Source organism: Vulpes vulpes, chromosome 1 (genome assembly GCF_048418805.1).
Source record: "Vulpes vulpes isolate BD-2025 chromosome 1, VulVul3, whole genome shotgun sequence".
NCBI classification, from domain to species: domain Eukaryota; kingdom Metazoa; phylum Chordata; class Mammalia; order Carnivora; family Canidae; genus Vulpes; species Vulpes vulpes.
In genome coordinates, this window is record NC_132780.1 from 24674638 (window position 1) to 24688626 (window position 13989).

General features: G+C 50.7%; 1 protein-coding gene across 1 annotated transcript in view; it reads left to right on the top strand.

Moving 5' to 3' along the window:
- FAM120A (family with sequence similarity 120 member A) overlaps positions 1-13700 on the top strand; it is an 87860-nt gene extending 74160 nt beyond the window's left edge. Inside the window, exons 13-18 of the mRNA XM_025984392.2 lie at positions 709-918; positions 2204-2387; positions 2807-2944; positions 4902-5043; positions 5450-5546; positions 11801-13700. Of these exons, the coding sequence (XP_025840177.1) occupies positions 709-918; positions 2204-2387; positions 2807-2944; positions 4902-5043; positions 5450-5546; positions 11801-12112 (1083 nt within the window). The 3' untranslated portion in view covers positions 12113-13700. The remainder of the gene's footprint in view (positions 1-708; positions 919-2203; positions 2388-2806; positions 2945-4901; positions 5044-5449; positions 5547-11800) is intronic.
- The last annotated feature ends 289 nt before the right edge of the window (positions 13701-13989 follow it).

The window sequence follows — 13989 nt, forward strand, 5'->3', positions numbered from 1 at the left end:
AACCAGGTCCTTCGCAGATAATCAAGAGTTGACTGTATGGGTCAGTGTTCCTTGCGCGGCGCACCAGGTGCGAGCAGAGAGGCCGTACGTGTGCACGGGCGGGTGGGGAGCCAGGACAGGGAGTCTGCATGGTCCAGACACAGTGTTTTGTTGTGTTCTCCATTTATAAGCTATCCATTTCTCCCGAAACATTTGACAGTCCCATTAATGAGTTGCTATCTAGCACGTGAACATACAGGATGATGTGAACATGAAGTACAGGTTTTAGAATGAGATTATACTGAGGACATTTTTAATGTAGTGACCTGAAAAATGCAAAGTCTTAGTAGCACGTGCCTTGTCGTAATCTTCCTGTTGGTACACGAGCAGCGTATATAATTTGCAGTGACTCGGGGAGCACGGTGAAGGTGCTGCAGGCCATCCGTGACCGTGTTGCTGTACACGTGTGTGCGGCTTTACAGATTCCACGTTGAAACAACCAGTATGTTCATGAGACAGTCTCAGATATTTAAATGTATTAAGTAACATTAAAAGCCCTTGCGTTCACACAGCCAGTGTCCAGGGTCACTGTGAGGTAGCAGGAAGTGTGCTTAGGGGGCTTTTGGTGGAGGGGTGTCCATGGTCAGTGTGGACAGCTGTAGTCAGACGTGGCAAGAAGCAGGTGCTATAGCAGCTTACCCCACGGAAATCACTCTTTTCCATTTAAAGATCGAGAACCTCGACCCCCGAGGCATTCAGCTGTCAGCTCTCTTCATGAGTGGTGTGGACATGGCCCTGTTTGCAAACGACGCGTGCGGCCAGCCGGTGCCCTGGGAGCACTGCTGCCCGTGGATGTATTTCGACGGGAAGCTCTTCCAGTCCAAACTCCTCAAAGCAAGCCGGGAGAAGACCCCGCTCATCGACCTCTGTGATGGTCAGGTCAGTTGCAGGGAGGTCAGCAGGGGCCAGGGAAGAGTGGCTAGCCACCTGAGAGGGAGGAGCACTGGCAGGCTGAGGACTCAGCCCTGAACAACCACGCTGCGCTGCACCCACCTGCATGTGGAGTCACCAAACATGGAACCTTGCTCATGGGGCCCTGCAGCCCTCTGGCCACATCTATGTCAGCCACTCAGTGCGCTGCTTTGTGCTGTGTATGTTTCTGTTACAAGACATGTCGATGGATTTATATGGTTAACTCATACTGTCCCCATGGCTGGTGGTGCTGTGATGCACGCGCTTTGTCCACGAGGCATGTGTCAGCCTGGCACAGCTCTCAGCACTGTGCTCGGGCCCGTTTCAAGCAGCAGAACCCCCCACAGAAAAACGAAAATGTGGCAACAAGTCCACAGTGAACAGGACCTGTTTACACTGTAAAACGTGAATCAGGATGGCAGAGCCTCGGCAGCCGCTCAGACCTCAACCTGCTCCACTTGGGTCTGTGCGCAGCCACCAGAATGCACGGGTGCTGACACATGGCTGCAGATACATTTCAGCAAGTAGGTGAATCAGCAGACTCAGGAAGGAGCAGGGCCTGGGCCTGTTTGAAATCCTGGTATAAGTGCAAAGTGAACAGCTGTCAGGTGACCTTGTGCCATTGCACAAAGAGGCTCACATTCCTGTGGGCTCCTGATTACCTGTCTTCCTCGTCCGCCATGGTGGCAGGTCAGGGACAGGCTAGAGATGGATGCCTGGCGTAGGCGGGTTTTCACACGTTCTGGCTGAAGATTGTCATTGCTACATGTATGTGCATGTTTGTTAGCCAAGGATGGTCCAGGTGGACGTCATAGGTGGTTCTCTATGGTGGGCAAGATGCACGCAAGCTGTGTTGTGCGGGTGCTGCTGCTGCCCATGACGCGGCCCCCAGCAGTGCCTCACCGCCCCTCTCATGCTTCACAGGCTGGGTGCTCACTTTGTGGGCATGTCTGTGCAGCTATGTCACCTGTGGGCTCAGCCGCGGGTTCCAGAACCAAAACCACACTTTGACTTAAGACCTTCCGTGGTAAACAGTTCTCCACAGCACCGGGGCCGAGAAAGGCGGGGTTTCTGTTGCTGGTTGTGGGATTGGGGCTGTGGGAGCGGGAGGGGTCTTGCCGGCGTCTGGACAGAGTGTGGCTGCGCAGACCGTGACACGTCCTTGGCCAGCGTGTGTCCCTTCTCTTCCGGGCATTCCAGCTTGAGGGAAGCTCTTGAACTAAGTTTTCACATGTGGGCCCTTGACTTGCAGGCGGAGCAAGCTGCCAAGGTGGAGAAGATGCGGCAAAGCATCCTGGAAGGGCTGAGCCTCTCCCGGCAGAGCCACCCCTTGCCCTTCCCGCCGCCCGCAGCGTTGCCCTTCTACCCTGCCTCCGTGTACCCCCGGCACTTCGGGCCCGTACCCCCGGCTCAGGGCCGAGGGCGGGGCTTTGCAGGTGAGTTGTGCGGGCACTGTGGGGGGGCACAGCCCGCCATGTCGGGACTGCGTAGTCAGTCGGGCAGACGGAGACGATTGCAGCGCCAGCTCTTCACAGTAGACAAGCGCACACTTGACCCCGGAAGCCCTGACGGGGAAGGGAGAGGCAAATACAGAGGCTGTTGCAGAGATTGGGCTTCACAGCAGGTCGGCTCACGTCATGGAGGGGGGTTGGGGAGTGCTCTCTGCCAGGGCCGCCCCCTGGGCCTGCTGCTGATCCCCCGAGGCACACACTTGAGAGTCACCCCTGCACTGGCGAGAGAGCTGGGAGATGCCTCCCCAGCAGCTGAAGGAGACGAGGCCACTGCTCATAGGCCCCCTGGCACCCCGGCCCCGCTCCTCATGGCTTCTCCATCTCTCTCCACCTGGGTCCCACAGGAATGTGTGGCTTTGGAGGCCCCTATGGGGAGACTGTAGCGACAGGCGCGTACCGTGCCTTCCGAGTGGCCACGGCAGCGGGACACTGCGGAGCCTTCTCTGGCGGTGACAGCAGCAGGACTAGCAAGTCGCAGGGCGGTAATTATGCCACGCCTCCTCCTAGAGCTTCGCTGCCCCGCCTGGCCCCCCTCCGCTGTCCCAGCCCAGCACCACATCCTTGCTGCTAGGCCCGCTCCTGGCCCCGTCCCCCCACCCCCACCCCAGCTCTCTGCCTTCCAGGGGGCCTCTGGGTGTCCACGCGGCCCCATGTGCCCAGCCCCAGCGTTGCCTCCTGTGGTGGAACAGGCTGCAGACGGTGCCCATGGGCGGCTGCTCCCCGACGAGAGGATGAGCTGGTATAGAAGGTTCTGAGGCCGTGGCAGGATTCCTGGCACAGAAACTGCCCACAGACCACTTCATGGGAAAGATTTTTAAAGAAAGCTCTAATACCATGTAGATAAATGGGTTTATTTTAAACTTCTTTTGCTTCTCCTCTTGTATGTGTTAGCCTCACAAGGGAGAAAAAAGGCTTAACGTTTACTTCTGAAATAACGTCTTGTGATTTTCTGTAATTAGAGGGTGTGATTTGTAACCTGTCATATGTCCCGTACTTTGGGGCTGCGGAGTGAGACCCGGCCACCCGCCCAGGTACAGGGCTCTCCACATACATGTGTGAGCAACATTAGGACAGGACAGTCTTTCTCTCCTTCCCAGGAATGTATTTGCAGCTCAGCTCCTTGGGGGGCAGGAAAGACCCGTGGGCCAGTGCAGCCCCTGCTGCAGGGCCTCTGGGGCCAGGTCTCCCCTCACCAGCCCCGCATGCCCTTCCCTGCCTCCTACTGGTGCTTTCCTTCCTGCCATGCCACACAGTGTGCAGTTCGCGCTCTGCTTCACCGTTGGCTTCAGCTCCCTGCACCCGTGTGGACGCTCACATCAGCGTGCCCTTGGGATGATGCTCTGGGTGGGCTGGTGGCTTTGGACGCTGTGGGGCAGAAGTAGTTTCTTAGACTGAAATGGCAAAGAGGATCCTGCTCCATAACTTCCCCCATCTTGTGTCTGAAGCTCAGCTGTCCTGGGGACTGACCGGCAGCCACCTTAGCTTAGCTCTGGAGCACTCGGCCTGTGCCTGCCTCAGCAGAGCTGAGCCCCAAACACAAAACACACATCCAGTTGTAGACCAAACATGGAAAAAAAGACCACAAAGTATCTAACTAATAATTTTTATATTAAGCTTATGTTGAAATGATACTATTTTGGGTCTGTTGGTTCAAATAAAACATATAACTAAAAATCAATTCATCTGTTTTCGTAGTTTTCAGCGTGGCTTTTAGGAACGTGAGGCTTGTCATAGGTCTCATTGGGCAGTGAACTGTCCTGATGGAGAGTTTATTATAATCCACTCCCATCTGCCAAGAGATAAGAAACTTGAGGTTCTCTTCTGTTTGGTTTTTATCAGAAGTATTCCTAGCAGTTAATTATTTGAGAATTTTCTTCGTTAAGTCAGAAGACCTTAGAAAACGCAGGCGGTCCATAGCTAGCAGAAGTCAGTGAATACAGTGGGTATGTGTGACCCCACGAGAGGGGTTAATTAAACAGCACACGGAGAAATACCAGCCACGTTGACCGGTTGACTTGTGTGATGCTTGGTGGAGGCAGGAGGCCTGGAAGCAGTTCCCCAAGGAGAAAATGTGCTGAGTTTGCCAGTGTCCACTGTGATGTTGGAGACGGCTCACCACGAGCATCTGGTGGCAACACCTTGTGGAACCTTTTTCGGCCTAAAAGCTGTGCATTTGTAATGTGTTGTTTCAGTCGTTATAGGTCCTTTGAGAAGCCAGCACAACTGTTTCACTCTCAGGTGTACTTTTAACAGCGCTTAAAACCATTGAAATCAAATGAGGTGCACATAGATACTTTACGTGATAAAGAGTCTTCACAAAACCAGGGAGAGGGGCTTTATATGAAATACAGGCCACAATTGAGCAGAAATTGGCTTGCTTGTTTCATTTTGCTATTTTTAATTCCGTGATTGTCAAAATTTGTTCTGTTTTTTGTGCAGGAATCCAACCTATACCTTCTCAGGGAGGGAAGCTTGAAATCGCGGGCACCGTAGTCGGCCACTGGGCTGGGAGCAGACGGGGCCGCGGGGGCCGTGGGCCTTTCCCCCTACAGGTAGTTTCTGTTGGAGGACCAGCAAGAGGGTACGTTCTGAAAATGTACTTGTGTTAATAAGAAAACCACCCCTTGTTCTTTCAATTCTGACTCATTAGATACATTTCTTTGATGTTCTTGTGGTTACATAGGATTCCATAATATGTGGCATTATGATTTATTTCAACCATTGTTAAATAATTATCTACACTTTATTCAATTGACCATTTTTCAATACTTTAAAAAAAGTAGCAATTTTTTGAAGCATATTGGCTTAAGAATTGAATGACTGGATGTGGGCCCCAAAATAAGATTGATTTCTCAGAATGTTGGAATAAATCCCGTGTGACTGATTTGATAGACCAGTGCTACTGTGTGAGATCGATATGGTTTTAAATGTCTCAGCTGCCTGGGCAGATTCAAGCCTGTGTGTCCTGTCCCCTTCTCCCCACTCAGGCGTCCAAGGGGAGTGATTTCTACCCCAGTGATCAGAACGTTTGGAAGAGGTGGACGGTACTACGGCAGAGGCTATAAAAACCAGGGTGTGATTCAGGTAACGTGCAATGTGGGGCAGTGCCGCGCATCCGAGGGATTGGTCTGTGGGGCTGGTGGCTTGAGGTCCTGGCCAGCTCCTCAGCCCAGGTGGACCGGCGGCGTCAGTGCTAAAGAGTGTGGTCTAGTCACAGCTGCACGGGGTGGGCCCACGACTGCTAGTGGTATTTATATTACAAAACATTATTTAGAGAAATAGGATTTAAGAAGAAAAGTGCCATCTTTTTTTCCTCCTGGACCATCTTGACCAGCTCTTCCCCGAAGGCTCAGCCTATAGGGACAGCGTCGAGTACCTTCTGCATGGGAGAGCTAGAGTTTCCTCCCCCTTTGGATCTACCATGTTAGGACCTGGGGCCTGATGAACTTCCCCTGAGAAGGATCTTTAAAGAATGCCAGTCGGGGGATCCCTGGGTGGCTCAGCGGTTTAGCGCCTGCCTTTGGCCCAGGGCGCGATCCTGGAAACCCAGGATCGAATCCCACGTCGGGCTCCCAGTGCATGGAGCCTGCTTCTCCCTCTGCCTATGTCTCTGCCTCTCTCTTTCTCTCTGTGTGACTATCACAAATTAAAAAAAAAAAGAGAGAAAGAATGCCAGTCGGTCCACTTCTACAGTTAGGACGTTTAATCAGTCTGCATTTCCACCCCCACTGTGCAAACATCAGGGCTCTTCTGTGTCTCACACACTGATAACCCACACACGGAGATGTAATTGGCCAGGAGAAACTGAGCTGCCTGCCTCTCCAAGCTGAACTCAGCATCTTAGAAACTTGTTTGTAAGATTTATTTTATTTGACTTGAGAGAGAGTTGGGGGGGGTAGGGTGGGCAGAGGGAGAGGGGATCCCGACATGGGGCTTGACCCCACAGCCCTGAGTTCATGACCTGAGCAGAAACCCAGAGTCGGACGGACACTCCACCACCGGCTATACCCCCAGGTGCCCCGGAAACCTTTGCTTTGATGAAATACACCTAATAAGTGAGGTGCAAAGGCAGCCCCCTCCCTAGAAGCAGGGCCTGACAGCCCATCTGCAGTGCAGCGCCACTTGGGCTAGGGGCTGTGCTCGGCTCACTGTGGTCCGCCAGCCCACCCTGACTGGCTTCTGCCTTCAGAGACACACTTCTCAGCTGAACAGGTTTGGGAGAGGGAGGGGCACTTGCTGTGCCCCAACCCAGAACCTATGCTGTGCACACGGCCCTCATGGTGCCGTTACCCCTAGAGGTTACGGGCCTTTGATACAAAACACAGGCACCAGATGGAGCCCAGGCAAGCATGGCTTAGCCTCTCCGTGACTCTGTGCTATGTGTACTCAGGCTCTTGCACTTTGCTGTGTCTTCAGAGTCCCTGGATCTGCCCCCCCCACCCCACCCCGCCAAGGCGGCATGCCACCCACGGACTTTCTGCGTCGTGCCGAGACTGTGCCCCTATGACCCGACCTCCTCCTCCTCACTCCTCCTGGTGGGTCTGGGTGCTATGCTGGCCTTGGGTCTGTCCCTGTGACAAGGCTGAAATGACCTGCACGCTTTTGTCAGGAGCACAAGCGTCTGTGTGTCTGCTTTTATGTTGTTAGGATCTACTGTCCTCACGTGCTACTGACTGGGTCTGTTCATTCCCTGGACATTGCAGAAGGAAGATCTTCTTGGTCCATCACTTCTGTTTTCATTGTTGGAGTATTTTTATAAGGAGATCCCTCCCATCACCTCCTGTTTTGTACCGAGTGTCACAGACCTTGCGGGACAGATGCCTTGCCCACCCTGGCTATGGGCTCTTCATGTGGCCTTGGGTCTGTGGCAGCCTCCTTTGCGGGCATCATCTGGCCCAGCAGAACCACAACTACCACAACATTACTTACTTTCTTGGGCTCTTCAGTGGGAAACAGCATTTCCAGACCACATAGCACCTGCGGGCCCCAATGCCGTGGGGTCAGTCACTGTCCTGCTCTCTGTGTGCACATGAGTGGACACACTCCTGTTTCTTTGTGCAGAAACACACGACATGCCTGCTTTTTATTGTATGTTTTTAAGATAAAATCCTCATGGATTCACACTAATGTTTCCAGTTTAAACCGAGGGCTTTTACTTATGGAACATCTGTTGAATCTCTTTGGTGATAATGTTTGCGTGTGGATCTCTTCCTTCCCTCATGCCGAATCACTGTTTTTGGGCTTTTCCTTTGAACAGAGCCAGAAAAAGTACATGTGCTGGCGTATGTCATGCACATGCTGCCATGTACTCTTATGTCCTGTGTACACACATACACACACACACACACACACACACACACGTGTGCAAGCCGCTGCTGTTTTTTCAATGAAATACCTCAAGACTTTGTATTGACTCTTCTGACTCAAATTTAAGACTTTGAGAATTGGACCTGGACTTTACTGTGGGTACCTGTGTCCATCCGTTCCACCCTGAGAACCGGGGCTGAGCAGGTAAGAGTGCCCTGGGCTGTCATCGGCTTCGTCCCAGCTGCCCGCACCGTGGCTCAGTCCCTCAGCTCTTGAGTTTGTGACGGAAGTGGCGGCATCCCAGTGTACAGCCTGGGCATGTGACCTGCCAGCGTTTGTCCCGCGGGCTCTTAGCAGACACCGCAGGGAAGACCTGAGAGGAGTGAGGGCGTGTTTGAAGGCACTTTGCTTTCCTGACAATCGAAAGTGGTGGTTCATCCCCCCTCAGCTGTCTCATCCGTGTTCTGTCATTCTGTTCTATCGTAACCCTTTGCATCAAAGACTGATAACACGAGAATTGTCTTTCTCTCAGAAGTCATTTGTGGTTTGGCCTAAATGCCCAAACTGTTTCTCTGCCAAGGTTTAATGATGCGCCCAGTGCTGGCTGCTCCAGGTTGCTGTGCTCGGCACACAACGTGCTCTTTCTAAGCGCAGTTTCAGATCTTGTCTTGCATCGGAAAGTTTTCTTGGAATACTGGTTTTTCCTTTCTGTTGTTTTTCCTTGCCTGGTTCTCATCCCTGGCGCTCCTCTTGAGCTTGTTCTCTGCGTTTGGCACGTTCTCCCCTCCTTCCGAGGTTTTCTTTTCTTTCGAGATAAAACTCATCTACTATGCAGTTCACTTGCTTCAGGTACACAGTGCAGTCTGTTCTTGTGGACATGCGGCAACACTGCTCATTCCAGAACGTTCACCACCCCAAGAGAAACCCCTTCCTCAGGAGCAGACACCTCTCAGCCCTGGATCTGCCTTTCATGTCTGTGGACTTGCCCTGCGTGTGTGTCCTATATGTGCATCTGTTGTGGCACACACCCACTCATCATTCCCTTCACTTGCTGCGTGATGCTCCATGTGGGAATGGAGTGTTTTCTTTATCCATTAATTGGTTGATGGACGTTTGGGCTGTTTCCACCTCTTTGGCTGTTATGAGTATTGCTGCTGTGAACATGTATGTATAGGCTTGGGTTCCCCAGCTTTATGGAGATGTAATCAGCCTGTGCCCTGGTATTAGCTCCAGGTCTACAGCATAACAATCTGATACTTGGATACATTGCATAGTGGTCCCCACATAAGTAAGTTAAGTGAATGGTGAATGTGCAGCGCCTCATATTGTTAGAAAAATGTATCTTCTTGTCATAAGAACTTACAAGATCTCTCTGAGCAACTTTCAGATATGCAATAGAGTTATTGTTAACCACAGTCGTTATGTTCACATGTTCGTGCAGATGCATGTCTTCACTGCTCTCAGGTCATCATGGGACTAAGTTCCCGGGCCTGTGATCATGCTGCATTCTTGCACCTGAGGAACTGCTGGCCTCTCCATGGCAGTGGCACGGCATCTGGTCCCACCAGCTGTGAGTGAGGGACCTTGCCACAGCTCCTTGTCCTGCCTGCCTGCCTGCCTGTGAGGTTAGCCATCTGGCTGGGTCCCTTGGTGGGGTTTGATTTGAGTTTCCCTGTCTTTGTTTCTTCCTGACTTTAAGCTTCTTTTCCTTTTCACCATCTCATGTATCACGATGTTCACTTGCTATTGTATTTTCCTGGTTGGGCCTTCATTTCCAGAGCAGTCTTTGTTTCTGTTTTGGGTCTTCCCTTGGTTTTCCACCTCACCTGCAGGCTTCCCTTGGTCTGCCATGTGCTGTGCTGAAGTCAGAAGACAAAGTCTCCGTTTTTTGTGGACACGCCGTCTGGCGTATTCTGCATCCGTTGGGGTGCGGTTGCTTCCCGGGTGTTCTTACATCAGCATCTGTGTGGCTCCTCCTTGGTGCTTCCTGTCGGTCATTTCTGGGTGACGTCAGTGTTCTTGCACCTTGAGAAGCACAGACAGTGCAGGCCTGCAGAGTCTGTGGCCCGTCTCTCATCTGGGTTGCTGCTGTCTGGGAGGTCGAGTATGTGTTCGTGGGGCAGAGGATGCAGTGCTGCCCTGGCCTGGGGGGTGCACTTCATGTGGGGGTGCTCCTAGAGTCCAGGGCTCATGGGAAGAAATGTGTTTCTACACATGCTCCCTCCCCTGGCGTCCTGTATTCCTGTGCCCACAACCTCTGGTGGGGACTGGGGAGCTCCGCTGTAAGCAGGCCATGCCCCCTACTACACGCACCCTGGAGGTGGCCACACTGCTGCTGGGTGGTTTCATGACAAGTGGACTTTTCTGTCGGGGAACAAGGGCCTGGAGATTTGGAAGCACACATGTGAAATCTTCAGTGCTGTTTTCTTCTCCTCTTTGCCCTCTGCTAGTTTTGTATTATTTTTCTCAAGGTTCCAACAGGACCTTTGGTAGTATTGCTTTGTGGGAAAGCACATTCATATTACGAACCCAGGGGTGGGACACTGAAGTGAGGAGGCCCTGGGACTGAGCCCCAAGGGGACGCAGGGCAGGCGTCCCTGAGGCGTAAGTGAGGGGGCACTTCAGTCCCTGGTTTTCAGGCAGGCTCCAGGCTGTTGGGGTGGGGAAGACGGGCCGCTGCAGGGGAGGACAGCAGAGCTGGAAGGTTGTAGGTGGCTTCCCAGCTCTGGGTCAGTTTCTTCACTTGAGAAGTACAAAGACCATTAAGGTTTTCTTCAGCAGTGAGTTTGTTCTGACTGGTCCTCAGCCCTGGTGATGTTGCCCTCAAGGGCCCCTGGCTTTGTTTGGGGACACTGTTGATTACCGCAGCTTGGCTGGCAGGTACTCCTGGCTTCTCATGGGCAGAGGCCAGCGATGCCCAGCCCATGCTGGAATTCTCCAGGTCCCAGCTGTCACGGTGCAGGTGGGGGAGACGCCCCTGGTTTAGGATCTTGAGCTGTTTTTCTTGTGTCTTACTGAGAGGTCTTTTCCAGGACATGAGCTGAAATCCTCTAAAAGTTTCTATTTTTCCAGAAGTACTTTTAAATCTGTTAAAAGGAGCAGAGAGACCCGAAGAGATAAGTCACAAACACAAGTGGCAATTATCAGCTTAGACTTGTTTCTTAGTGGGATGTTAAGACTTACGTTTGCTTCATTCCCTAGTAGAGTGGGCTTCCCACAGACTGATGGGTGGATGGTGAGGTGTGAATACGTGGGGGAGTCATCATGTGACATTTCAGAGAGGATTTATTGGGGTGGTGTTAGCATAGAACTGATGCTATCCAGAAGGACTGGTTAGAGCTCTTTGAGTGGGGGACTCCTGCATGGTCAGGATACTGACTAGGAGATACATAGGGAAGGGGCCCCAGGACAGATCTCCCGAGATAAGCTGCTGCCAGCTGCAGGTCAGTCAGGAGCAAGACAGAGTATATTAGAATGTAGACTACAGAGGCCACAGAGTACAGAAAGTGGAGTGTAGACAGTATGGAGACTGTGGGCCACGGATAGTACAGACTAGACTCTAGAGGCCACAGGCTACAGAGAGTGTGGAGTGTAGACGGTATAGACTGTAGCGACAGAATGCACACACTGAGTGTATAGATTACGCAGACTACATGAAGGATAGACCCAGGAGTACGTAGGACGTATGGGGCTTATATAGAGAATACATGCACCTGCTGAAGCACAGAGGACAGAGAGCACACAGACCATAAATACATGCAGTGTACGGATGATGGCATATGCAGACTGTGGAGAGTATAGATAGGGAGGGGAGTATGGAGAGAAGAGTGGGGGAGTGCACAGTCATGGAGAGTGTAGAGATTTGGGACTGTGCCCTCTGCAGGAGGTCCGAGAGCTCAGTACACACCCACGCAGTGTGTTGTGCTATCCAGTGTGAAACAGGCATTATCAGGCCTCGGTAGGCACCCTCGCCCCACCCCCACTGTTGGGTCACAGCTGCTTTATCGAGTGTTGTCCTTGATTTTGACCAGGGCAAGCCTCCTTATGCTGCTTCAGCAGAAGAAGTGGCCAAAGAACTGAAGTCAAGATCCGGGGAATCCAAGTCGTCTGCCGTGTCTTCAGATGGGTCCCTGGCCGAAAACGGAGCGGTGGCTGAGGAGAAGCCTGCTCCCCAGATGAACGGGAGCGCGGGCGATGCCAGGGCCCCCAGCCACTCGGAAAGTGCCTTGAACAATGACTCTAAGATGTGCAATACAAATCCTCATTTAAATGCACTAAGTACAGACAGTGCTTGCCGCAGAGCCGATGCTCTGGAGGCTGCTGTCTTAAAGAAAGAAGAGTAAACTTATTTTTTATAGAGGGTGAAGGATGCTGGAAGGGTAGGATTCAGGAATATCTGGAGAGAAAGAGAGCCTACAGTTATGTACATTTTTTCCTTTCCGTAAGAGAAAAATGAGGACTTTGGAAATTCGGATCCCTCTTTGATATCAGAGATTTAAACAACACATTTTTAGTTTTAACCAGTTGTAGTCAAAATGCTACAATAAAACAAAAAGAGAGAAAGAAAATGAAGAGCATTTGACTCCCACACTTAAAATGAAGTACACACAAAGTTTAAACTGGTTATGACAAAAGCCTATAGTTGTGTTTCTTGAACTATAAAGAAAACAAATTTTGGCAGTCTTTATATATAGCTTAAAATATCATTTTTAGCATTTGGCACCATATGTATGCCATTATCTTTGATTTTGCATTACTGTTCACAAGAAAGCTTTGTCTAAGGCTTTGATTTTATGATTATGAAAGAAATAAGGCACACCACGGTTTTTCTTTCTTACTTAAATCTCATCACTGTTGATGTGGTTCTTTTGTGTTAAAAGAAAAAGTGCAACTATCAAAACTAAAAAATTATAGAGTAATATTGCCGTTCTGCTGATTTTAAATATGCAGTACATCATACTTACTTTACAAGCAAGTTAAATGGAGATAAAGTTGAAATCATAGAAGATGCAAATGACCTTTCAAAATCAACACAATGTGTTCTGAAACTTTTCGTGACTTAATACCATGCATCTGTGATCAATGAACTATGTGGTTTTGAATCGGACGTAGACCATTAGTGCTACTACTTGAGCTAACCTTCTGCATGGTTCATAATTTTTAAAGTGTGTAGTTAATATTATGCATGTTATTGTCCTTCCATTCTTACCAGTATGTGCCCATTTGCAAAACAAAATGCTAATAATCAGTAATAGTCCTATAAAAGATGTTAACTCTGTTTAGTCATTGACTGATCTTGCTCTAACCTTAAAATTTTGTGATTATTGACCTCTGTTGCATTTATTCTAAAACCCCCCCCAAAATTATCTAGCTGTTTCAGATATCAACATTACCCTGGTGTACTCACTGCTGTATGCATTATTGTTCTTTGTTGCTGTTTTATGCCTTCATATTAGCAAAATATGAAATTCTGTGAAAAACAAAAAAAATCCCTTTGATCTTAAAAAAAAAAACAAAAAAAAACAACCCCCCCTTCTGTAGCAGGAAACAAATTGCTTGTTCTTGAGAACTTTCCCATCAAGAATTTAGTAGAAGCAGGTATACTTATATCATTTTGATGTTTTTGTTACTGTTTCCAAACAATGTACTTTGAAATCAGAATCACTTCTTATTCGTTTTCATATAATTCTCCTGATGCTCTTCATCACACATTAGTGATCAGAAATGAGATGTAATTCCCCAGTCCCTGCCCGCGAGACCTGAGTAGGATCTTACTGTAAGTTGAAGGGAGTTCTGCCCTAACTCATGGATTGTGCAAGAATGAACTGCTGTTGGGTCTGACTGATTGTAGGTGGGTCGTGGCGTGCTGTTCCGGAGGCTATCGAATGCAACTTACAATGCTTAATAAAAATCTTTATTCTTTTAGTATAAGCACGGCGTGGCTTCTGAATGGCGCCGAGTGCGGGCACTGTGGAGTGTGCACGGGGGAGGGCTGGGGGGGGAGCGCGGGAGGACGCCCGGGGCTCCGGGGGCACCTAGAGCTCGGGAGCGGGGTGAGGGCGGGTGGGGAGAGCCCCGCTGACACACAGGAGACCCAGTAGAGCGCACCGAGTGCCGCGGTCGCCGCTGCCCACGTCAGCCCTCACCCGGGCTCCCTGCCGCCCCGCCCCGCCCCGCCGCCGCTCTGGCGTCTCCAAGGCCGCACAGCCCGCAGAGTTGC